This window comes from Grus americana, chromosome 1 (assembly GCF_028858705.1).
Source record: "Grus americana isolate bGruAme1 chromosome 1, bGruAme1.mat, whole genome shotgun sequence".
Taxonomy (NCBI): Eukaryota; Metazoa; Chordata; class Aves; order Gruiformes; family Gruidae; genus Grus; species Grus americana.
Window position 1 is genome coordinate 28,042,876 of NC_072852.1, and position 26,181 is coordinate 28,069,056.

At 35.1% G+C, this 26,181-nt stretch overlaps 1 protein-coding gene across 6 annotated transcripts in view; it reads left to right on the top strand.

The window, feature by feature from the left end:
• CTTNBP2 (cortactin binding protein 2) overlaps positions 1-26,181 on the top strand; it is a 91,896-nt gene that overhangs the window by 55,147 nt on the left and 10,568 nt on the right. For 5 of the 6 annotated variants that reach the window (XR_008579705.1, XM_054846120.1, XM_054846128.1 and 2 more), the window contains 12 exons: positions 5,106-5,205; positions 6,119-6,269; positions 7,417-7,671; positions 10,805-10,922; positions 13,299-13,574; positions 14,423-14,518; positions 14,942-15,021; positions 16,165-16,251; positions 16,335-16,434; positions 19,536-19,688; positions 19,962-20,149; positions 22,921-23,099. Coding sequence is in view for 5 of the 6 variants with exons in the window: in XM_054846120.1 (XP_054702095.1) it covers positions 5,106-5,205; positions 6,119-6,269; positions 7,417-7,671; positions 10,805-10,922; positions 13,299-13,574; positions 14,423-14,518; positions 14,942-15,021; positions 16,165-16,251; positions 16,335-16,434; positions 19,536-19,688; positions 19,962-20,149; positions 22,921-23,099 (1,783 nt within the window). In the remaining variant the exon portion in view is untranslated. Of the gene's footprint in view, positions 1-5,105; positions 5,206-6,118; positions 6,270-7,416; positions 7,672-10,804; positions 10,923-13,298; positions 13,575-14,422; positions 14,519-14,941; positions 15,022-16,164; positions 16,252-16,334; positions 16,435-19,535; positions 19,689-19,961; positions 20,150-21,648; positions 21,779-22,920; positions 23,100-26,181 lie in introns of those variants that run through there. The other variant, XM_054846163.1, reaches the window with a different exon arrangement.

Consider the following 26,181-nt stretch of genomic DNA (forward strand, 5'->3'; position numbering starts at 1 on the left):
ATCTTCTGCAGTAGCAGTGAAAATGATGGAAGATGGTTTCAGAGTAGTGTGTTACTTGGGAAATAAAATGAACTGTCTTTATTTTTGAACTAGATGAAATAGCCTTAGTGTGTTCTCTAGGATCTGCTGAGACAGTTAACATTTTTCTTTTTCTTTTCCTCCCTATCCCAACCCTCAGTCTTGAGGAGATAACATCTCTGAACCTTTCAACAGTCAATCTTCATGTTGTACGAATATGTTTATGAAATGAGGGAAATATGTTAATAACAGATGAATTTCACGGATAAAAACACCAGGCGATAATTTTCAGACTGTTAACATAAGGCTCTTGAACAGCAACTTTCTTTAACATTCCAGTACACATAACTATAGTTTTTTCTACTGATGTAAAAATCTCCTAGATTCTTATATTGCAAATAATATAATTATGCTGTTTTGGGCACTAAAGATGAAATCCACCAATACCAATGACCAAAAAATCAATTAATTTTTAGTAAAACCAAGATTTATGTCAGAGTAAAAGGTGGAACATAGTGCCTTTAAAGCCACTGCTTTCAAGAGTACTTTGTGGTTTTATCAACCTATTTGTTAGTGACACAATTACAAAACCCCAATCCGATCCAGTGTTTAAAATAGTATTTATAGAGACTATTCCATTATTTTTCTCAAGTATTTTAAAAATCAAAGTAAAGTTAGGATCCAAAATCCATAGCTAGGCAGATAGTACACATTTTTCTGACATGCTTAGGGTTAATTTTGCTGCTAGGCATAGGAGGAATTTTCCTTTTGTTCAGAATGGTATATTTTGTCTTTGCTTGCTAGGTGCTAGGTGGTTTACTTCATAGGAACATCTGGGTCTTTTCATCTGACAGATTCTTTGCTGTTGCCAAGAACCTGAAAATATTGGAAAAGTCCTTTCTTTTGTTTTCTTTCTTTGGCACTTATCTTTTTTTTTTTTAACAACATTTTATCTTCAGTATTAAGAGTCCAAGTTTTTTATATTGTGGGAATTTTTTTTTCCCCTCCTCACTGAATGGATGTTCTGTGGATTCTTCTAGGCTTACATCCATTTATCATTGCAAGCGTTTGTGGGAGACCATAATTGACCCAATTTTTCTTTGCTCATCTTGTATTCCTAATATGTTTCCAAGCAAATGCCCTGATTTTTAGTTATAAGTACTGAGCAGCTCTTACTGACAGCAAAGGCAATTTGATTTCTTGTTGTATTGTCAAAATTTCAAATAAGAGAGGCAGTTGCCAGAGGTATGAAAACACAATAATAAAAACAAACACATGCATATGCATCCCGTAATTGTTTAGTATCTTTTATTTTTTAAGACAAAAAAAAATTACAAAGGTTTTAGTGTTGCATTTCTATTTATAGTTGACAGGATGTGAAAAACACTTCATTGTACAAATCATCGCATTTTAGTGACTAAATGGATTGTATGCATTCCGAATGAATCACACAACAGCAGTATCGCTGTCTCGTTAATACGTATATGAAAATTGACAGTAGTAGATTTATAATATTTTTGGAGAAAGTTTTTTGTGCTTAACTTTAATATATAATCCTTTCTTTTTAACTTTCAGTTTGTTCCCAAGTGCATGGATAGATGCAGCTCTTCAAAGCAGACTTTTAAAACCAAATTTATGTAAAAATATATAGGCTTAAGAAAGGAAGTATAGGAATAAATGTCTTATTTGAAAAAGTCCTTTTTAATAGCTTTTTTTAACTAACTAGGGGAAAGAATTGACACTGATGTAATTTTAAGAAGGATAAAATAATTTATTGTACAAATTTTTTCACTGCATTAAGATTGTCAATGATATGTTACTGTCTTTTGGCTGTTTTTTTTTTCCCTTAGAATCATAGAAACATTTAGGTTGGAAGGGACCCTTAAGATCATTGAATCCAACCATAAGACTTAACACATAAGCTTACCCTGGTGGGTAATCACACCAATGATTTAATTTATAGAGAATACTTTCAACCTGACATTAGTGACTAAATAGATTGGGAGATTTCTAGAAACCCTTATTTCTTTTAAGTCAGCTAACCAGATTTTCCAATTTCTCCTGGGAAATTGTTGGCCAGAAGAAAAGAATAGCTCTAGACTTGTTAGGAGCTAGCATAGTGAGTGCTTCCCTTCAGAAACAAGCACCATGTTGCAGATGGTCTGGGAAGAGTGGAAAGTGAATGATCTCCACACGTTTTCAGTGAAGAAATACAGTATTTTAGATGTGTAGATAACTGGAGAAAGGTAGAGCACATTGTAACCAGCATGGTGGCAGCAGCTGTTATGTGCTCTCAGCCCAGTCTGTAGAGAAAATTGAGTCACACAAGAAAAGAGAGTGCTTAAATATTCTTTCCTAATCTGTCCTATTTGCAAAATGTGTAGTCGTCCTGTTCGTAAACAGTTGCCTTTTGAGAGCTGCAGCTGAGGGTTTTTCCAGCACATGAAGCTCATAGCAGCTGCTTTGTTTCTGCACACACTGTCCCCAATTTTGTAGATCTGAGAGAGAGAACGTCACCCTAAAAATATACACTAAATGCTTTCTTTGTGTTTTAATGGACACAAGGGAACTGTTGATTTTATGATTTAACCTCTAGATTGGGATAGCTGAACAGATTGTTTTGTCAGGCCGTCTTGGTTTGATCCATTAATAAAGCAGGAGCTTCTTCAGTCTATTACACACTTGATAGCATGTTCACTTTGCTAATATATCTGCATATCTGTATTGTGTTGATAATCCTGGCCATTCCCTGCCACACACGAGGTGATTGAGAAAGAGAGAATGAAATAATAAGAGTTCCTGAAAGTGAGAAATGTGAAGATGATGATGATGATGATGATAATGATGATGATAATAATAATAATAATAATAATATCATCCTTTGGACTCAGCTATGTGCTAATCATATGCATTTATGGTATCATCGATTCTGTTCTATCCTGAGTACTTGGAGGCTGTGGCACCCTGATTGATAGGAAAAACTGGAATGATGTGGAAAGTAGAAAGGAGTGAGGTGCAGAGACATACAGCTACATGGAGTCAGCTCTGCCGAGCCACTGGATGTATCTGCATTGTGTTTGCCAGCACTCTGGAAGAACTAACTACCCAGCTGTGGTGGAGAGCAGTAAAGTCTCCAGGTGTTTGTGCTAATAAGCTTTCATGTTTTGCTTTTGCTTTGACCAAAGCCTTTAACTGAGTGACAACATCGGTGTCTGTCTTGTGCCTGCCCTTCCACCCAGTCCCCTCCACTGCTGATTACTTCTGTGGCACACAGCAGTGAACTAGAGTTAATGAGCCTGTATTGACCCAAATTACCCTTCTCCAAATCCCAATCAAAAGTCCATCCAGAGGACCCAGGCTTCTTAGAGATTATTGCTCTTTTGCTTGATATGCCACCAGAACAGGTCATGTAGAGCTTACTAGCTCACATGGTATGCCTTAGGAAAGTATCTGTGTTTCCTCATGCTTGCACCTGTCCTTGAGAATAAAAAGCTCTTTTCAGTCATCTTCATCAGAAACGGTATTTTCACATAGATAAGCTACCACCTGAACGATCTGTCAATCCATGAGTTAACCATACCTTTCTAGAAAGGTGGTCTTGTTCTGTGCGTTCTTCATGGCTTTTGCATGGCTAATATATGCTTTGTGAAGAAACCAGAGAGTATTCTAGCCAAAGACTTAAAACTGCTAGAAGAAAATTTTTTCAACATCCTTCATGAACTTTAGAAATATTTTAGGATGTCAAGCGGGAATCTGTATTTTCACGTTAACTGTTTAATGTAGAGACTGGGATTGACAATGGAAAGAGGAAAAAAAATATGTCATTGTTAGCAGAGTATTTTTTCTGTTATGAAGTGGTTAAAATATAATTTGATTTTTATTGGTATTATCTTACAAGTGGATTTACTAGGTAAGTTAGCTAACTGAGAGCTTCTTTATGACTTAAAAAAATTATTACAGATGAAGTCCTGGTAGCTTATCCTGACAAACAAATTAAAAAAAAAAAAAAGCCATTTCAGATCAGATTGCTTATTTAAGAATCGTAATTTACATTATAACAATTTACAGTATTTTAAAATCTTATTTCTTAATGTTAAATTATTTTTTCAATCAACTCCACAATATCTGCATTAATATTTGAAAGAATTATAGCAGGAGTAAATACATTCAGGAATGTTTTAGATTAGTCACATTTCTAAGTAATTCTAAATGTATGTTTCTGATATCTAGAGATAAGCTTCACTAGCAAAGCTTGGCTCCAGGATCTTAGCCAGTGCTAGAACAGAGTGCATTAAACTTGCTCAGAAATCAGGTCAGGAGTTTATAATTGGTGTTCTAGCTGAGCTTATTTTCAAAGTAGTAGTTTCAACTACAAAAGATTTGTTTTATTTTGGTCTAGAACCAATTTCAAGAATATAGAGCAGATTGAGTATTTTCTTCAAACTTAATTGCATCAAATGATACTCCAATTTGTGGATGAAAAGCAGTCTAATTACTATGTCATTAATTATCTTAATTTAGCTGGAGGATGGTGGAATAAGGCTGGTACTATTTTTAGCATGTCATTTTGGAAATGCATGAATGGGAATGGTCTGGGGAGGTTTGAGTGTGTCAGCTTATCTTATTTGTCATTGCAATCCCATGTCAAACTATCCTAAAACAAGACTGGCCAGCCTGTTGAGTTATGTGTAGCTTGTGAGCATCTTCCCCATGGCGCTCATATTTTGGATGTGTGACATGACTGCCAGTGGGACGGTGATGCCTTTGAGGGCTGCTGGATAATTCAAATTCCCCACCTTGGAAGTATATAAATTAGCCAACGCTGTGGGAGTTGCCAGCAGTGGGCACCTATTTGGATCCCAGAAAAATCCAACCCAGGCCCTTTTTGCAAGAGAGTGGTGGTGCCCCCTGGGCATCCTCACCTCTCTCCTGCAAACTGCTTCCTGAGCCTCTACTTCAGTTTGCTGAGGTGTATGACGTATAGTCAAAAAGACCGGTTGCTGTTGCCCCTTGAGTAGGTTTTAACTTCTGGTAGTTTTAACCACTCATTTTTCTTGCATCAGTCTATGTTTATGCTCAATTTACAGATTGTGTGAGATTGCTGCTGACTGCAGGAGCACAAGTTGATGCTGCTGATAAAAATGGCTTTACACCCTTGTGTTCAGCAGTTGCTCAGGGACATGTCAAGTAAGTGAAATCTTAAGATTTTGCCCATCAGCTGTTACTTGATTTTATATTCTCTTTACATTATATTATATACTTTTTTCACTACATTACTGTTGCATTCTTAGGTATAAATGCATTTAACTATCATTTATTCGAAGCATCTACTGAAACTCATATTCATATGCCATTCTGGTTTTAATATTTTCCATTTGTTTTGTTTCTAATTGCAGCTCTTAAGGTTGCTGAATGTGTATTATTAGTAACCACAATATGGTAGTGGTCTACATGGGTGTCATACCTTTCAATTTCTTAATTTTCTTTGAGTTCTCAGCCATAATACAGGATTAACAGAGGAAGGAGGAAAGAAATTATTTTTGCACTGATTTTTTGAAGCATAGAGAACTATGAATACCATGTTCAGAGGCAAAAGAAGATTTATCTGAATATTCTCTTGAATGGTACAGAATAAAATACTTTAAACAGGTTTTTTTAAGGTTTAGGGGTTTTTTGTATCAGTAACTTTGAAAAACAGAAAATTATATATGAGTCAAAGAATATGTCTATGACTATTCTTCAAAATGTAGTTAGAATAATTTCCTTTTATTTTTTTGAAGCTCCTAATTTTATAAAGATTGGTGGTTTATGACAGTATGATGGGAAAATTGTGTCTTCTTTTTATACTGAGAACCAGTACACAAGTCATCCAGATGATTGTTTTTTTCCTCCCTTTTCCTCCCTTCATCAGAGGAGCTGAAGGTTGATGTTGTGTTTCTGTTTTGAAACTTTACTGTGTACCATAGAATCGTAGGAACTAGAACTGACAGTTGGAAGCAACCACTAGATAACCTATTAAAAATATTTAAATCTTGTAAGTTATAAAGAGTTTTTGGATATTGACTGTAAGATAATTTTACTACCTTATTGTTTGCTGTAGGTGTGCAGAATTATTAATTATGTATCAGGCTGATATTAACCATGCTGCTGAAAGAGGACAGACACCTTTGTACCTGGCCTGTAAAAATGGAAATAACGATTGTATTAAGCTATTGTTGGAAGGTGGAGCAGATCGAACAGTAAAAAACAGTGTAAGTTAAAATAGCTTGTAAAGTTGAAGAACCTTGTAGAGTAATGAATAACTGCAAACAGCAAGGAAATATTTACATTAAAATATTCGTTTAAAGTTTTCTTTAAAGCTGGACTAAACCATGTAATTTGAAATTAGTATTTTGTTCTTTTCATCATTCTTCCTGGTGTTTTTTTTAAAGCTGTGTATTATCTCTAAAATCTCCTAAATTACATGACTTGCATATCGTTTTACATATGTCAGATTCCACCTGCAGTTTGCTACAGACTTTTCTTCAGCATTGGATTTGCAAAACAGAATTCTTCTGGTTTGACTTATTTTTAAGGCAAAGAAATGGAGATAGGGATCTTGCTTCCACCTTTTACGTTAGGATGCTTTATTATTGTCCTTGAGGGGACCCCCACCCCCAAATTTGCCAGCCAGTATTGTAAAGTTTCATATATCACAAATGGGAGAATATGGCAAAAGAAAATTGTATATGCAGGAGAAAGGGAGGAGGACTGTCTCAAAATGAACATCAAAGTATTGGCCTTTTCAGGTGTTTTCCGGACCTTTTTCTTAAGACTTTGACATAAACATGGCCATGCGGGATGTAGGCTGTCCAGAAACAAAGAGTATTAACTTCACAGTATATTCTGCTCCTCTAGTACACTGAATTTTTTTGATTCATTTGTTTTGGATTTGGAAAGTAAATATATTTGACTTGAAATGAGAGAAAGTTATGATGTCAAAACCATGCAAATATCTAATAAATTGATTAATGCAACATGAAACAAATTATTGGTCATTAGAATCATGTTAGTTTGATATATAATAAGTAAACAGTCTTTTAACAGCATGTAAGCCCTGTATCACTTAGACTCTCCTAAAAGTTTTGAAGTTTCTGTCTGTTGTACTGTCCTTGGAGAAAGGAAAGCTTTTTTACAGAAAAGATGTAAAATTTTCTTTCTGCTACATTTTCTTCCCTCTCTTTCTGCCACTCCAAACACATACAGCAACTCTGTTTTTCCAGAGGATTATGATGTCACTCTTGCTTATCTTTTTAATTGCCAAACAGAGCCTTCCCTTTAGATTCATTGCTGATATAAGTTCTGCAAACATTTTTCTATGTGTTTGGTGGGAGTGTGCTTTGTGTTGTTTTTTTTTAGGATGGCTGGTCACCAATTCACGCAGCAGTGGATTCTGGAAATGTTGACAGTCTCAAGCTCCTTATGTACTATGGAGAGCCAAACAATGGGAACACTTTGACTGATGCACAGCCTAATTTAGACTACTTTGATTTGGAGAAGAGAGAAGACAACTGTAGCAGTAGAGTAAAGCCTGTTATTTCTGCAGATCTCATCAATCATGCTGACAAAGAGGGTTGGACTGCTGCCCACATAGCAGCATCAAAAGGCTTTAAGGTCAGTCTATGTGAACAGGTTACAGTAACCTGATAGAAATTAGGCAAAATAAATCCTTCTTTTTTATCTTTGAAGAGCTAAAACTTAGATGTTAAATCTAAGTTTGCTATGTAGTTTATTGTCACACTTGATTTATCAGAGACATAGATATAATTCCAGTGGATAATGTACCCCAGAAGTTAGGTGTCAAATGGGGTGAATTGTCATATTTAAATGCCTATTTCTTTTGGGACAACAATATGAAGAGAAAACATGATTACCTGAGATTCAGATTTTCAAAGTTAAGATGAGGTGAATCCCACTCTAAATGCCAATTCATTGGATGTCATGTACTTAATATAGGTATTAGATAGACATAGTTTCCAGTTACGGTTAGGGATGATTTAACTATGAACAATTTTTCCTGTGGGAGGGAGGGTAAGACAAGGAATTTGAGAATCAGATTTATTTAATTGTTTAATTTGTTATTTTTTGCAGCCTTTTTAGCTGGCAATGAATAAGTTTTTTGGGGTTTGGGATGACTTATGACATGGAGAATGACCTTAGAGGTCTTACTGATGATAAACAGGAAGATTTCTGGAAATTGAATATTACTTGAATGATTTGACATCAGAAGCTTTACATTTCTAACACTGGCTGTTTAAAGGATTTTATTTTTTTTTTATGACAGATGTCAGTCAAGTCTTACTGTCAGACTTTTACCCAGGGAGAAAATAGAGGATGCTAAACACAGAAGACAGTGAATTTTAGGAAAATATAGCCCAAGACTTTGAAAATCAGCTTGTGATTACATGCCTAATTCAATATCTTTCAAGATGTTTGCTTTTTTTCCTAATATATTTACTATGATAAAATAGGCACAGATTTAAGATTCAGTTTATTAAATTCTGGTTTTTTAGGGACTAGCCACTGCTTACTCAGCATATTGCATTACAGAGTCAATGTTCCATTACCAGTGTCTGTAAGCAGGTACAGACTCTTACTTCAGTTTCCACTCATCTCAATTTAGATGGTGTTTAAGGTATTTGTTATGGTCTGCAAATACCTAAATAATGTGCAATATGTTGGTTTTTTCTGCAATAATATAATCCTCAGGAATTTTGAAGCTAGGTTTTATTTATTATCTAAAAGAGGCTTTGGCTAGGTGTTCTTTCTGAAGGCTCTGACACTGGAAGTCTTCACATATACCTTTCATGAATAACTCATGCTTTTGAGTTTCTGAGCACATTCCATGTCAACTGTTTAATAAGATCTCCACTGAGGGTTGAGGGTATTCTTTTAGGTGATGAAGGTGATATATAGCTGGCAGTCAGATTCCTGGTTTTGATGTTGCCAAGGCTTTATATAATTGTATTTGATTAAATGCATTTATTGACTCGAGAGATGTTTTGGATATTAAAAAGCTAAAGAAAGCTTAACAGCCATCTTCAAGAACTGTTAACACTTTGACTTCCTTCTCTAATCCTTTATCTGTGCTGCATGTCATTCATGACACTACACGTATAAACAATTCTGGCACTTGCACCCTTTTATTTGAGATTGGTAGGTGCCATTCTTTACAGATGATCTTAGCTGCTATTTCATAGGCAACAGAGCCAACAAAACTTTTCATTTTACTAACAAAATAAGCCTCATTTCTTTGTTCTCTCCCCCTCTTTACTTCCCACTTTCAGCCTCACGGTTCAGTCCTCTGCCTTCTGCTGTCTTTGCCATTCATTGCACCCATTTGAGAGACACAGTTAACTTACTAACCTGACATGAAAATATGCTTTTTTTTCTGGTTAATTTTCTTCTGGCAAAATTAGTGAGCTAATTGATTTTTTTATAAGTTCTTACGAGTGCTGGAACCACAATCTGTTAAAATTTCATCTCACAGGGAAATACAGCTTGAACAACTGTTATGTTTATGAAAGGTGTCAGAGTATCAGATATACTGACAAAAGTCCTTCTGTTAGAACAGCTACAAAAGAGGTAACAGTAGCCAAACCTGCAACTAGCCACTGTTCTGAATCGAAATACTTAACAGCTGCTTGTCTGTGTTTTCAAGGTTTGGTTTCTCTGCTTTGATTCTGCCCAGAGGTTATCAATACAGTATTAACTAGTATAATTTCTGATGGTGCCTTTTTTTAATATGGATATCTGTCCTTGAAAGATATGTCTGAGGATGACAATGCTTTCATGAAGGCTACCTATATTGTTGCTGAATGGGTGATCATTAGAAATCAGGACTTAATCTTCTGGCTGCTGATCAACCAACATTTGAATGCAGTTTTGTGAGGGCTTTTTTTTTTTTTACCCCTCACTAGTTTAGGAAGCTCTATATAATTGATTTTTTTCATGCTATAGTATGATTGCACCAATCAAAAATTATCTGCTAGTAGTTTGTTTCTAATGAACTGAAATGAATTTTTGCTTTTGTTGATCATATGACTTTTTTTAAGTCTGAATTTTAAGAGGGCGTCATGTTGTTGGCATCCACAAAACGTTTGTGCTCTGACTTTAATAGAAATTTTTATTTCACTGCATTGTTACTATGCTTGTAGAAATTTAGGTTTACCTGCCAAACAAGAGGCTTGCAAGATGATTTTAAAATGATTGGTTTTCTTTTGCTGCATACTACTCAGATGTCAAGCTAGATGGAAACTCCTACTTGGTGAATAGCAAAGTGAAAACTGGTTGTATGCCATCTGAATAGATTCATTAATTAGTCTGTATTAACCTTCAGAATTGCATTTTTAGTGTTGCTTGAACATTGAGGCCATGACGTTCAAAACCAGATGCATAGTTGGGCTTCTGTTTCCTTGTGTGAATACCTAAACTAGTGGCCAGATGTTAAGAATTTCTCAATTCAACTGATCAGCATTTGATGCTTGGAGACTGTAGAAGCTTGGCTGCTGTATTCTGCTTTTTCAAAATCTTGATTTGAGACTTTCAAGTCTGCTATAAAATATTTTTACTCATGGCTTTCAGGAGTGAGGATGTGAGGAACATATCTGGATGCTCGTATATAGAAACTCCATAGCTGCCTATCTTCAATTCAAAGACTATTTCAATTAGGAGTCTAACTGCATACTGAGAGAACTCTTTAATGCAGCAAATGGACAAGTAAATAATACAGTTCTTACCTTTGCAGAACTGTCTAGAAATCCTTTGTAGCCATGGTGGACTAGAAGCTGAGAGAAAAGATAAGTGTAATCGAACATTGCATGATGTTGCTACTGATGATTGCAAACATCTCCTAGAAAACTTAAGTAAGTAAATGCTATCAGCACTATATAAAAATGTTTTTAGTAAAGACCTTGTGGGACAAAATTGAGAAATATTAAAAGGGTAGCTGTCACTTTTTTAGCACCACAAAATCAAGTTTTCTTAAACTAGCAAGTTTCTATTCCCTAAGTGTTGCAAAATTATATGATAAAATTTTGTTGGAGGTTACTAAATTATTTATGTCTTTGTTTTTAAACCATTTGAAAAGGTCACATATCTCGTACATATGCAAACATCCATATTCTCTTAAAGTTTAAGAATTTAATATTAGTAATTAGTTTTTTACAAAGCTATTCTCCTCCTCTTATCTTTTCTTCAAATTCTTTCAGAAAAATCAGTTGGTGGTGGATAGCTGTCAAATTTCCTCAGGCTAAGACAATCATCTAGTCATATCTGAATCTCTTTTTAGAGCATAGTTTTATTTGTCACTTGTTTATTGTTGAGGCAATTTTTTGGTTTATTCTTTAAAAAAGTCTTAGAGACAACATCAAACAACTTTTTTCCAACATCAATAACTTCTGTCAGAAGATTGTTCTTCTGTTGGAACCTGTCATTGTCTTTCTTCTGTGTAAGTTTTCTCAAAATTCAGTAGAGCAGGCTGACCTGTGTATTTCTTAAGTTAGAACTTAGTCCATCCACTCACAAGTTCTGTGGTTTTTTATTTCTCTGTATAGTCAGAAGAATGGTCTTGGTAGATTTGTATGCTTTGTACTTATTCACTTTTTTTGTGTTTGTGTTGTCGGATGTAGGGCTGTGGGTGGTCAAGTTCAGCAATTAAGAACAACTTAGGGAAGCTTTCTGATTGTTGTCTTCAGCTATTATAATATCTAGATTCTTACCATTTTACTGTAGGTGCAGAGGCGAACACAATTCACTTTCTATTAGAAACTTCTCTGTGGTCTACTTCTTTATCAGACTGAATCTGTAGCCTGTTAAATTGATGCTTGTATTATTTTCATCAGTCCTAGTACCTTGTCTCTCTGGTCAGGCTTATCATGAATCCATCTGCTTTCATCAGGTCAGAACCTTTGGACTCCATTTCTCTTCTCTTTCAGTTGTTAAGCCTGTAGTTAATGTCAGTGCAATCATAGTTAGCTTTCCCTCGCCCACAATATCTGATCTGTGGAAGCTTGGAAACACCACTCTCAGTTGCGTATACGCCTCAACAGGCCAAGACTACATTTTGGGTAAATCATGTAGGTACCATCCTCTACCTTCCTCACAATTCAGTAAGGTTTCCACAGTGCGGAATTACAGGCATGTAGGACAGGAGGATGTGCTCCAACAGAGCTGAAAGATTGGGGCCCAGGATTGTCAGCTATGCTGGAGAGGACACCTGCACTGAAATTTAGACATACACTGTACCTCTGTCCTAGGGCCCTGTTTCCTTGTAGAGAATCATCTGTATTTCTTGTAATCATTGCTCATTTCCCTGTGGTCCAACCATCAGAAGGACAAGCCTTTGATACATTTCTCACAATCCCACATCTGAAGGATGTCTTTGAGTAATCTTTTCCCTATGGTAGACTAGTTGGTTTAAATCAGCTTTTCTGACATCAGAAAATCTTCACTGGTTTGTATCAGCTGAAGATTTGGCTTCTGAACTCAAAAGCAAAACTAAGATCATGTTGCAAGATTTCATAAGCTGATATCTTTTTTTGTGGTGCACCTATTTTTAATTTCAGGGATAATTTCTGAAAGGTATTGTTTTGGCATTAAAGTTAGAAGATAGTTTCACTTTTAGTCATCTAAATGATCTGTATAGATTACTTCTGCTTCCATTGAGTTGTATGCCATTTTTCAAAGAGCAAGATTTAAAATAACTTCATTATATTAATTTTGTTTCTAGAATGTGCATGTAAATTTCCTACATTTAGGAATTTTCTGTCTTAACTCTTAGCTTTTTATTTAAAGATATTTGGCTCAGCTAACTGTGTTTTCCACTTGTGCACTAGTGCCAGAAAATTCGTTTCTGCATTGATATAAAAATGTGCACAACCACAATCAACTGACACATTAAGATACCATCTACCATCTGTCTTAATTTATAAGAAATTAGTCTGTAAAGAGGAAATAAAAGATTAAGTAAGTTTTGTCTTGCTTCCTGTTATTTAAGCATAATAATACTTTTTTTTTTTTTTTGTAATGTAAAAAAAGATAGATACCTTGATATTTGGTTTTCATCACTGTTCTGATTTTGTGGTGGTGATCTGTGCCGCTCTTTAACTTTTGCTTTTCTGTAGCAGGAGTTATTTTGCAGCTTTCCTTTGCAATATTAGATGTTATTGGTCTTTAATAATAAGATTTTTTTAATTGAGTTTTACAGTTTTTCTCATTCTTGGTTTTCTGTTTTTCAACAGATGCTCTTAATGTACCTGTAAGGATTTCAGTCAGTGGCATTGAACCAGCCCATTGTGGTACAGAGGAATTTGATACAGAAAACACAATATGTGCTTTAAATATCCGGAAACAGACATCATGGGATGATTTTTCAAAAGCAGTGAGTCAGGCAGTGACAAACCATTTCCAAGCAATCACTTCTGATGGATGGAGGAGCCTAGAAGACCTGTCATTTAATAGTGCTGCAGAATCCAACATTGGCCTCAGTGCAAGCAGTATATTATCTGTCAAACTAGGTATCAATATTGGTATAATAAGAAAATTAAAAATTGGATTTTTTTCTTGAATTTGTGAAATCTTGTAAGAAAGATAAAAATATCTTTAGATTTCTGGATCTTTTAAAACTTAGACTAAGAAAGACCAATACTAGCTATGAAACTTTGCACAATGCTGGCATGAAAGCATTCTTTACTTTCAGCTATGTGTATGTTACAATTCCTTAAGCATTTTAATGTCGTCTCAGGGACCATGAGGTCCTATGTTAATTACTTAATTTAGTAGTCCAGAATCTGTATTACAGGTGAAACAAAACAAGTCAAAGCAAAGCCCACGCTGTGTATTTACAGTATATCCAGACGGTACAGTAAATCCACACTGTAAATCAGGAGCGTAGGTAGAAGAGAACTACTCCTTTTTTATGTAACTTCACTTATCAACATAAAAGGGAAAAATCTTTAAAATGCTGAAAAATTGTCCAAAACATGGTAGTAGTAACAGCTGCATAGGATACTGAAAATTCATGTGCTTCATCTTAAATCCCCTTCTCCCCTGCACCTGCCCACCACCCCCAAAAAACCCTATTCACATTAGATGGGACAAATTATCTTATTTTACTTAATTTTACATGTAAAGATGTAAAGACAGACTAGCTATTAAACTTGTGTCTTAATTGGCAGAAAACATTAGCATCCTCAGTCACGTATCAAACAATGATATGATTTAGTAGATGGGACTGGTTTGTTTGTCAAATTTATCAGTGTATGCACTGGGCAGTTTTTGTAAGCAGCTGAATATGCTTGAGCATAGGACACTTCATATAGATACAGGGAATATCTCACTCTCTTATTTTTTTTCTTTTTAACAGGAAACATTTCATGGTCAACAGGTCAGATTTTTTCCCAACCACCGTGGGACTTTTTGAAGAAGAACAGAGCTGAGCATATCACAGTGTTTTTGTTTGGTAATTTTCAATTCATAATTTTAAGGTTTGAATGTTAAGACACTCCATATGAGATACATAATTTGAGAATAATTTGCTACTATTTTTGTTCTTCAGTGTTGCTAGATTCTCAGAAATATCATATCCAATTAATGGTTTAATTAGATTTGAAAGGGTCTACAACATTTGGAAAATATGCTGGCACATAAAAACCCTACTACCTTTTTCCAGTTATACAGTAGTATCCATTTTACTGATGTTATGGATGCCCATGAATCTATGTTGCTAGATAAATGCCTTGCATTTCTTCACCATTTCAATTTGCATAGCCCATAATTTTAAGAGATCACTGTAGAATACTGCATGAACAGCATTATGTACCCATCATACATGCTTATAAACATAAGAGGTTTAGAAAACTTATTTGTGTATCTCTCTTTAAAGGACCTCAAGAAGGCTGCCTAAATAGTGTCACTTATGCATCTATGATCCATCTTCAGACACTTCAGAATTACCTCCGCCTGGTAAGTACTAAGCTAGCTTCTCACTGTATGCTATTGATACGTGAAAATACTTTTGTAATAGTGTTGACTAACAAAAATTGATCTTCTATTTTGTGGAAGAATGTCAAGACTTCTAAAAATTAAATGAGATGAAAGCTGTTACTTTAAAATAAAGTTCCCCCTAAATCTTACCCCAAGAAGTTTAGTCACATGAGGGCATTAGCTTTCTTCTCTAAATAGCTGCCATTTGATTAACTGAACTGCTCAAGAAAATATATTAAAAGCTTTCTTATTAGTATATTAATTATTATCTTTATTATTATTAAGATATTAAAAGATTTCTTATTTCTTTCCAAAGTTATTTCATTCCACTTTTTGAGGGGAAAGTAAATTAGAATAACATTCATATAAACAATTATTTGAGTCTTGAATTTTATTATTAGCTTATATATATATCTCCTGTAACTCTTACAATTTATTTAATACCTCAAAATGTAAGGATAATTGGATAATATGAGTTAACTTTCATAGATCATTTGTTTTAACATTGCTAATCAAATCAGAATTAGTTTAAAATCTGCATAATTTCTGCTGTGTCCTTGGATAGTATTTTATGTTGTTGGAAGAACAGTTATGTGCCATAGGTTTCTGCTGTATTCAACAATATTGCACAATGACTTTTTAGAGATACAGTAATTCTGCAGTTGAGATAGATTAAATCATTTATATTCTGCTGTATTGATAACATGATCCCATTTCAACTGGAAATAAAGTCTTTAGACTAAGTCCTTAAGTTAGCAGTGACTTAAACTACTCTTTGATGACTTTAACATCATTCTGGTTTATCTATTTTAATTCAAAATCAAGAATATATTTGTGGCTCCTAAAGTCATCCTTCCTACATGTATTTGTCAAATTTTAATGATTGTTATAATGACAAAATACCTTTTCATGTAGTTTTACAAATTACGATGTAAATTTATCAATATATTTCCAAGATATCATATGCAATAGTGCCTATTTTGAAACTAATATAGTAAGGATTATCAACTCCAGTAGTGCAAAACAAAGAATTTTGTCTTTTGGGTGCTGATTGTCTCATCTAGGTTAAAAAAAAAATCCAAGTCTATGAAATTTCAAGAATAATTTATTGTCTCTCCGTAGGTTGAACAATACCGTAATGTCATTTTCCATGGTCCAGAAGGAAGTCTGCAAGACTATATAGCATACCAGATAGCGGTCTGCATGAAGGTATTAACACAAACATGTACAGTAAATCAGTTCATAAATTAAAGTTTGCACTATTTCACCAAATCTATAAATTTTCAACACAGCAAAAGCAAGTGGCTGCAGGATCCACATGTGAAATCATTAAAGTTGAAGTGGATGCTGGTTTCTCCAAGGAGCAGCTTGCAGAACTGTTCATCAGTAGTGGTAAGGTTATTTCAGCAAGACTGATTTTGGTAATTTGTAGGAAAATATTTAATGGTACAAAGTAAGGAAATACATTAAAACATTTTGCATAGTGGGTGGCATCTTTTAACAGAACCCATAGTTTTCCAGGTGCTTGGGGAATAATGGTAAGAGTCTAAACTGAGGTAGAACTACGTGTTACAGTCCAATAGGGAGCTCTGTCAAAAATTCATGTGATTTAAGTAAAATTAATATTCTTAATATTTTTTCTATATCATTACTTTTTCCCTTTGTTTGTGAGCCTTTAAGAGTTGATTGCTATGGTTCAGATCTACTGAATCAGAAATGAAGGTTATTGTTGCCTTATTTTAGCTGTTCTAATGTGTGGGGTTTTAAAAGATATGAGAAGGGAAGGAATAAAACAAGCAGTGAAAGAGTTCTTAAAAAGTCAGACCACTTGCTTTTGATATATGCTTGTTTACTAGATACTGATTTGTGGAACTGAGCCAAATTTTCTCAGCCAGGCAGGGAAATGTTAGTGTGTGTGTATTCTAGCCCATTAATACAGGACAAAGTTGAATTTCTGTTAAAATGAACAGTTTTCTCTTAATGGATGTGAATAGCTACATGTAGATTAAAGTCCTGTTACTTGGGTCTCCACAATGAAGTATTCTCAGAGTGGGTCCGTAGACTGTACCTGTGTAAAATCACGATGACTAATTGGTAAGAGTGAAAAAAGGACAAAGTAGGCAAAGATGAATGACAGTGAAAATGGGCAAATTAAGTATGGAAGCAGAAGAATAGGGGCAAATGGGTCAGTCAGAAGTAGAAAGGAGACATAAAAAAGAGGAATAGAATAATGCTAAAAGTGAAGGAAAAAGTAATTTTTTCTGTGGAAGGCTTTTTCATGGGCAGGTTGTGTTGCATTTTTCCCATACTCATGCATTCGAACTCTGATTTATTTCACCATAGTATTAACCATACAGTAATAATATAGTATATAGTATAAATATATAATGTATAAAATAGCATAAGAATATATAATATAATGTATAATATTACACATGCAGTAATAATATAAGAGCCTGAAGGGTGATATGATGCTTCCTTTTCTTCGGTATTGTTCAAATTAATTTTGGCTCAAATATAGTTTTGCTGTTTGCAAGCAGTTCTCAGATATGTAGCTGCTTTCAGCCCTTTGCCGCTTTCTAATTTTTTTTTTCCATTTCTGTTTTATGAGTGTTTAGGTTTTGGGGGGTTTTGTTGATGAAAAATAGCAATATAGTTTGAATCTAACCTTGGTAACAAGACCTGATTTTCATCCAAAAATGTTGGACTTTTTTATTATTATGGTCTCTTCTACAGCTCTAGGATCTTAACTTTCTCTTGCATTCAATATGGTCATTCACATTAAAAATAAATGTGATAAATGTCGTTACTACTCTGAATAACCTTGTGTTTCAGGAGCTACGATTTTCACATTTCACTTTCTGTACTGAAAGAGGTTGGGCTGTAGGCATTTGAAATTTTACCAGTGCAACACCTCTGGATGCATTCTCACATGTCACCATCATGAAACTCTGAGACAGCAAAAGCTTTGAGAGGATGAGCCCCTACCTTTTTCCTTCTCAGTATGGGCAGACCAGAAACGTGAAGAGGAATTTGAATCTCATAAGCGAATGTTTTATTCAAAAAAACTAGAATTACTAACTTTTTAATAGAAAAACTACAATTCAGTGACTGAGACTGAATGCTGTCTTCTACCTGCTGTGCCTTTGCAATGTGGGGCCTATCCTTCAAGTATGCTTCTCATCCTGTAGCTTTCATTGGCTTTCTTGGTTGCAACAAGCTCTGCACAGTCCCCTCTGACAACATCTGTTCTCATGAACTAAAGCAGAGCCATCCCATGGGCTCATACGGTGGTGTGCAGGGCTCCATTCAGTTTGTTAGCTTACGTCCTGTGTAACTTCAGTCTGTAACTTCTTAATAGTTTGTGCTTGCATTTCAGCATTGTGCTGCTGGTTGAGTCTCTCATTTTTCTGCCTGCTTCTTGCCCCATTGTTCTGCCACATCTCCTCTCCTAGGAGAGCACTCTCCTCCTCTCTCTATATGGTTCCATCAGACACAGAGGAAGTACCTGTCCTCCCTGCTATCCAGCTGTATCCTCTGAGTAAAACAGGGCAGTAATATTGAGGAAACTGCAAATAAATAGCAATCATCAGCTACAGTCAGTTGCTCTAAGTTTTGCCCTATTACTCGTCATTTTCTTTAATGACCACCCGTAGTGCCACCTTGAAAGAGTTTGGAAACAATGCAAGGCACAATATACTCAAGACTGTTTTTATAGAATCTTGGAATTGTTTGGGTTGGAAGGGACCTTAAAGATCATCTAGTTCCAACCCCCTGCCATGGGCAGGGATACCCTCCACTGGACCAGGTTGCCCAAAGCCCCATTTTGTTAAATATTTGTATTACAGAGGCATTCATCTGGGATTTAGTGTTACAGGAACACTTGCAAAGGCTGTATGTTTTTTAGGAAATAAGACGTTAAAATAAAGGGAAAGATCTGAAATGTGAAAAGAAGAGATAGAAATATGTGATTTTAATGCCTGTTAGGTTCAGGTGCTACTGTTTGTGCCTCAAACTAGCTCTGATTATTTGGGTGATTCTTAAAGATAAGGATTACATTTCTTATAAATATGGAATATTCTGAATCCTTTTATCACTAGATGGTATAAAAAGTATATGCTAAAAGTTTAAGATCTATTACAGCAAATGAAGGAAATATTTCCAGAGATCTCTACTATCTTTTCTGTTGTATTTATTTTCAGCGTGCTGAAATCCTTCCTATCCATGAAGATCCCATTACAGCCATTTCAAGAATTTATTTTAATCATAGTTTTCAATTTTTTCTTATTGTACAATATGATATTCTTTCCATTGTTTGATTTTATGCTTCCAGTTTTGAATGTATTATACAGTCTGTCTGCTTCTGTGAACAAGTTAAAAGGCAAAAAATTAAAAAAAAAAAATCCTTTGTTGCATTAGCAGCTATAAAAGCTGTATACATAAATAAAAGTCAAATTTCATAAGTAGAAGTTAATGGAATTTTTATATTTCAGCTTGTCTTGTCCCAGTTAAACAGCCTCCTGTAAGCAAGACAACCATTGTGATTTTAGAAAATCTGGAGAGAGCTTCTTTATCTGAATTACTAGGAGATTTTCTGGCACCTCTTGAGAATCGCAGTTCGGAAAATCCTTGCACTATTCAGAGAGGTATTTAAAGAATTTTGGGATGGAGAAATGTTTTTACCACAGTACAGTTGTATTATAATACATGACAAATGGGGAACTTAGAGGAGAAAATTATAATTTGTTCAGTTTTTATATTTTATTGCAAACAGTTGTTCTTAACTGAATATAGCACGTTTTAAGGCTAATTTAGGAGAGTTTTTTTTCTTTCTAATTATGTCACTGCTTCTTGCTTTTTTATGAAATCATGTCAAAACTTTGAATATTTCAGTAAAATTTTTTGTGGTTCATTTTTAGCAAATGGAGTTTCTGGTGCCTTTTACTTTCATGAGAACTGCTTTTTACTGGGGACAATCGCAAAGTGTCATCTTCATGGCTCTGACCTGCTGGTTCAGCAGCATTTCCGTTGGGTTCAGCTCAGGTGGGATGGGGAACCAATGCGTGGCTTGCTTCAAAGGTTCTTAAGAAGAAAAGTTATAAACAAGGTAGGAACTTGAATCGGCTTCAGCAATTTTTGTTCATCACCAGGTCTGTGAAATATGTACGATGGTAATGTCAAAAGCTGAGCAGATAACTAAGTTCTTTCAGGATAAAAGCATTTATTTCTGGGAAGATACAGGCTGTGTATCTGTAAATGTTGTGCTTGGCGTCATATAGGAAGGTGTGTGGCCATGGCTGATTAGCATAAACACACTGGTTGACTGCAAATAATGATACTGTGGATACTTGCTTATCCACTGTATGAAAATGTCCTTCAGTAATTTTTTTCATCTTCTGTGTGGGCATGCTAGTAAGAATCTGTTCAAGAATGTAAAATCCCTTTCTCAAGGAATTTATTGTATATATCAAAAATAAGATGGTTATATGTCCTGTGTGTATTGTCTATGTTTTAAGCAGCAAAAAGAGTTTTTGAATGATTTTCAAATGCAAGAAGAAAGAGGGGTGAAAATGCATCAGTAGGGAAGTTGTTCTGAGCCAATAGGCCTGCTGAAGCTGGAACAAAAGTCCAAAAGAGAATAAAGATGGGAAGTCTGTTTTAACATGAATAAATAAATGGAGGACAGTAAATGAAAAGAAAGATGTGGGCAAAAGCAGAATTGTGGTATTTTGGAAGTTATTTGGAAGAAAACCATTCCAGTGTGATAGCAGCTATTGCAGACAGTCAGGCAGTGTTAGACATTGGGAGGTGGAGTTTAATCAAAACAGCTGCAAAGGAAAATAATCTTGGCAGCAGAGTTTTGAACAGGCTTAAAAAGGGAGATTGTTTTAGGAAGAGAAAAAAAACTGTCAGTAGTAAAGAGTCCTGGTCTGGGACAACAGACCTACTGTCAGTTCTGAGTGTTCAGCTGTATGTGTCTTGTTATCTTTGGGGATGTCATCTCCTGTACCCTGTGCCACAGTTCTCATCTGCAAAAGCTTACTGATTCAAAGAGATCCTAAAGAGGAAATGTGAGGTAACTGAACACTTCCGTTATGATAATGAGGAAATTTAGAAACATTCCTAGGTATTCTTTAATAGCAAGAACAAGAATACAGAATATATTAAAAAAAACCATATGAAATGTATCAATCAAATGCCTAATAGATTGCTTTTCTTAGATTACTTTTTTTCAGGTGCATAGTTATTTATAAGTACTTTTTTCTTTGTGAAACTTCATTTACTTTTTCCCCCATGTGCTTTAAATCTTTAAGTCTCTACTGATATAGTAAGCTGGAACCATTATGAGTGGCTGTCTGGTTGAGGATATGAATGGTTTCCAGAATCCTTGTGCAAAGGATTGGAGGGCAGGTAGGTGGGTAGGTTGAAGCTGGTGTCTTGCAGATAGGCTATAGTGCTGGAATGAGGTATAGACCAGAGGCCAGTGGAATGGAAGTGTGTAGCAGAATTGTCCTCCATCCTCTTGAGGAGGAAGATTGTATTCTGAAGCCTACACTGGAGAATATCTAGTGATCTAAGCCCCTTTATCTTTATCCTTTTGGACAGAAACACTTTGATAGTAGATCATTCAAGATCAAAGGACTGTCTTCAGTTGAGCACAAAGCCAAGAAATACAGCAATGCAGAGAATTGCAGAAGAAGTGGTGTTCTGACTTGTTCACAGACAAATCTCATAGGTTAGAGTTTAACAATGTACTAGATTCCTACCTCTGACTGAAGTTGAACAGAATTTGGGTAGTAAGCTCATTAAATTTATTATCTATACAGCATATATGCAGATGGTGGCTATTTGGAGAAAAAAGCCATATGTCTTCCCATATATTCCCTAATTAAATAATGAATAAAAATGCCCAGTGTGCTAATAAATTTTTTTAATACATATGCCATATGCAAACTCCAAACTCAAATGCCAGTTGATGTGTCTCTTAAAATAGTAAATTCCAATGTTAAAAATAGAAGAAGGATTAATCTATTATAAAAATCTAAAGGAAAAAGCACATTTATTGTTTGAACAATAGACTATTTCTGAGATCCTTGCTTGTGCATTAATAGTCTTGTTTTCAGATGAAAAGCTGGTTTTCCCTTATTTTGTGCTATTAGGATATATGGGAACAGTTTAAATGTTTTTCTACATTAACATTAAATTGTTCACCTGTAGACTGTCAAGAAGCTCTGGCTTCAGTGCTGGCAAATACTATCCGTACTGCATCTTTTAATGCTTCTTTTAATTCAAACTGTTCCAGAGGATAATCCTAGGATTAGGATGATGAAGACTGTAATCTGGAGTCAGACAAAGTAGAAGATTTTTCTGGCAGCAAATAATTTGCCTTTAACAAGGCATGCTAAAAAATTTGTCTTAGAGGAAGGCCTCTTTCCTTCATTGCTACTAAGTATAAAATCAATACAGACATCCACTGAGAACATGCCTGAATCAGACATTCCTGTTCAGTGTGATTGCATGTTCTTTTATATACCCTATTTATATCATATATATTGCATAGGATATAGTAGATGCCTCTTGCAATCCTAATCTTAAACACCACAGAAAAAGTACGGCTGCCAAATTTGTGTCTCAGTTTCCCAGAAGAAAGTAGAGACATGTCAGTTTCTTGATAAGGAGATATCTTTTAAACTGTAGTTGGGGAAATAAGTTTTAATACAACACTTCAGTATACTCCATAAAAAAGTTTGACCAATTTTTCCTGATTTTCATAATAGCAATATAGCAGGAAAAAACCCCACAGCCCTTATTGGGGTTTCAAGGAAAGTGTTTGCAGCAGAGGTCTTATGTTGTGTCAAACATCTTTTCTCTCTGCAGTTCAGAGGCAAAGTACCTCCTCCATGTGATCCTGTGTGCAAGATCATAGACTGGATTCTTGCTGTGTGGCACCAGCTGAACTCTTGCTTATCACGTCTAGGAGCGCCTGAAGCACTTATGGGGCCAAAACATTTCTTCTCTTGCCCTGTGGTGCCAGGGCATGGCCAAGCCACAGTGAAGTAAGATTTCTATTTCCTGTTTGATACTGTTCAGTGCCAACTAGATACATATTACAAATGCAGCAGTTATGTTTATCCTAAAAGCCATCTGATTCAGCAACCTTGAAAGTATTTTAGCAGGAGGTATTGAAAGTTTAAGACTTTTGTTTGATATTTAATTACTAGAAGGGCAATTTTGAAGGACACAAGTAGGAACCAGGTGTCTAACACTAGTTGAAAGTTAGTCTTTTTTTGTAATCTTTCAGGTATTTTCTGATACAGAGGTCGCAAAATATTACTTGTACTGGAATGCCTAATATTGCTCAACCCTTTAAATGTTCTGTTCTTCATTTCAAGACAGCACTTTAAAGAAAGCTGTTCATTAGCAAACAGGCCAAAGTAAGGTTCAAGAATTCTGAGCTTGAAAAGTTGGTAGTGTTTCCTTTAGAGGAAATTTGTATATGAGGGAAATCTAGAGAAGTGGAGTGATTTCTCACTCTTTTTAATATCTGGTAACATTTTTAAACACACATAAAATTTCACAGGTGTATTACTGTAATAAATAAGGCAGATATATACTCTTTAGCAGTACACACAGTTAGATGTCTAGTAAAATAAAAGGAGAATGATGAAAATTTTGTCTGTTCTTGCATAGTGCTTATTGCATGAACGTCTGCTCACATTCCAACTTTTCTGCAAATGCTAGCAAGTGATAGAAGAAATAACTCTAGAATTTTAAAATATATTAATGTCATACTAAGATGTTGCTTGGCTATATTAGAAAGGTAATGAGCCCCTAATTAAGATTCAAACTTATTCAGCACTCAATAACATTGGTTTCTGGAGATGCAACGTTACTTTTCTCACTCTGCTTCAATAGCATTCTCCTTCATTGCCACTTCTGTTCTCTCTCTGACTTTCCTCTCTTGTACAAGTTTGTGTAGAGCCTTCTTCCAATGTCCTTTGCTTAGCACGTGCACTGGCTTTCTCATCTTTTGTTCTGTCTGCAGTTCTTGATGATACATTTTCCTTGCTTGTTTTCCTTTTCTTTTTTCCTAAAAGGCCAGGTTATCTAATATCCCGAGTAATTATCAAAGTCTAAATGCGGATGTAGCATTGACTTGAAATTTTATGGGTGTTATGAAATAAAAGAATAAAGTATACCATGTATCTATCTCCTGTATTCCTCTTGAAGCATGTCCTCTGAAATGTCTTAATCATTTATTTATTGCAAAGGCATTACTAGAGGACAAAAACCCTATTCTTTACATACCTTAATTATGCATTTCTGAGTTTGGATTTCTGCTAAGTATAACTTTGACTGGATTCACAATGCTTTATTTTGAGCACAACCTCATAATGTCTTTTATTGTAGCAATATGCCATCTGACTCATTTTAATGTAGTTTTTGTCCACTAATAAACAATTAAAAAGCACAGCTCCAGTGAGCACTTACTGGATGCTTTTAGTTTAGCAGCATGATGGCTAAGAGTGTAGTCATATAATTAGAAATAAATAGATTTAATTAGCAGCTCACTGGTTGCTGTTATTTCAATCTAATTAACCAATCCTGTCCTCTTGCCCCTTCTCTCCACTGTGCTATTCTGCTGCTTTTTGCATTTGTTAAAGCTTCACTGAGTCAGTTCAATTAATTAAGACAGCAGACAGCTAGCTACAAACTGGGTTTGTTCTGGGCTGTGTTAGCACGAGGCATGCGGGAGACGCAGGCAACTGAGAAGGGAGAGAGAAGGTGCAACAGGAAATTGTTTCCTGCTGTATGCTGTTTCATGTAGCTTCACGGGTTTTGGAGATTAGAGTGAATAAATGAGGAAAATTTTAGCTACTTTTTTTTTCTTGCTATACCTTCCTAAGGGTACTATACCTTCCTAAGTATCAGCTACATCAAAGAACTGGGGACTTGATCGAGATGAGCACAAACATAAGACTGAATTTAAACACCAGGTTGGAATTTTATTTAGAGAGGATGGCATTGTACAGCACATCAATTGTTAACTGTTAAATTAGAATGAGCTCAATTAATTTTATCTTTGCAGCATTCATTTCTGACCATTTATACTAGCAGTACTGAAAAATGTAAAAAGCTTAGATAGGCAGAAATGGAGAGATAGAGTTCTTTTTTACTAAAATGAATGCAATTGTTTATTTTGGTAGCTTAACTCAGCTAGCAGCAGCAGATTGTATCTATCTGGAATGGTATCTACAACATTATGCTAAGGAAGCTTCAAGGAACATCTCCAATATGCATTTTACATCTTATTTTAACAACTATACTAATTATTATTCTAAGTAATCTAACTTTTATCAAGCTTATACCAGCACTTTGTAGCATGGTTCTATATCATAAAAACTCAGTCTTATGCTTCATAACTAACCAAAAATACATCTATCAAATGCATTCTAACTGTAAAAAACAAACAACAAAAAAAAAGTCAAAAAAGTTGTCATAATCTTTTAGATAATAAGATGGCTTCTGTGTATGAACATATCCAAGAAAATGGTTCATTTAAGTCAAATAGACATTTTAGCCTTCACTTTTTCTGAATGGATTTCTGCAAAACCGAAACAGCATTATAGTCTATAATTTCTTACAGACCTTTAATATAAGCCCTCTTACTCTCAATCTTACCGTCTTCCTCCCATGAGAGGGTATAAGGAAGAGAAAGGAATTGGATTTGATCTAAAAAAGGTTGTCTCAGTGTCTGTTATTGATGTGAGCCGACCCCTAAGTCTGAAACTCCTAGTGTTTATACCTTGAGAACTATAAGCTGTAAGAAATAGCATTTATTTATTTCCTAATACAAATGTTTCACTTCTGTGCTAAAACAATGTAATATTTCTCTCTTAGAAAAGCAAAAGTCCCAGAAGAACCATGTCCCTTTGAATCAAATTTTTGTAATCAGACCCAGTCTCTAAACCAGACAATCTGGAAAATCCACAGCATCCTGGAAACATAGTTCACTGTAGATCAAATAAACAAAAGGAGGGTGAGAGTGAGGCAGCTGTACCAATTGAAAGGTCTTGTAAGCTGGACAAGTTTGGAAATGGAAGAATACTGGAAAGGGTGCAATCATAACTGAGTACC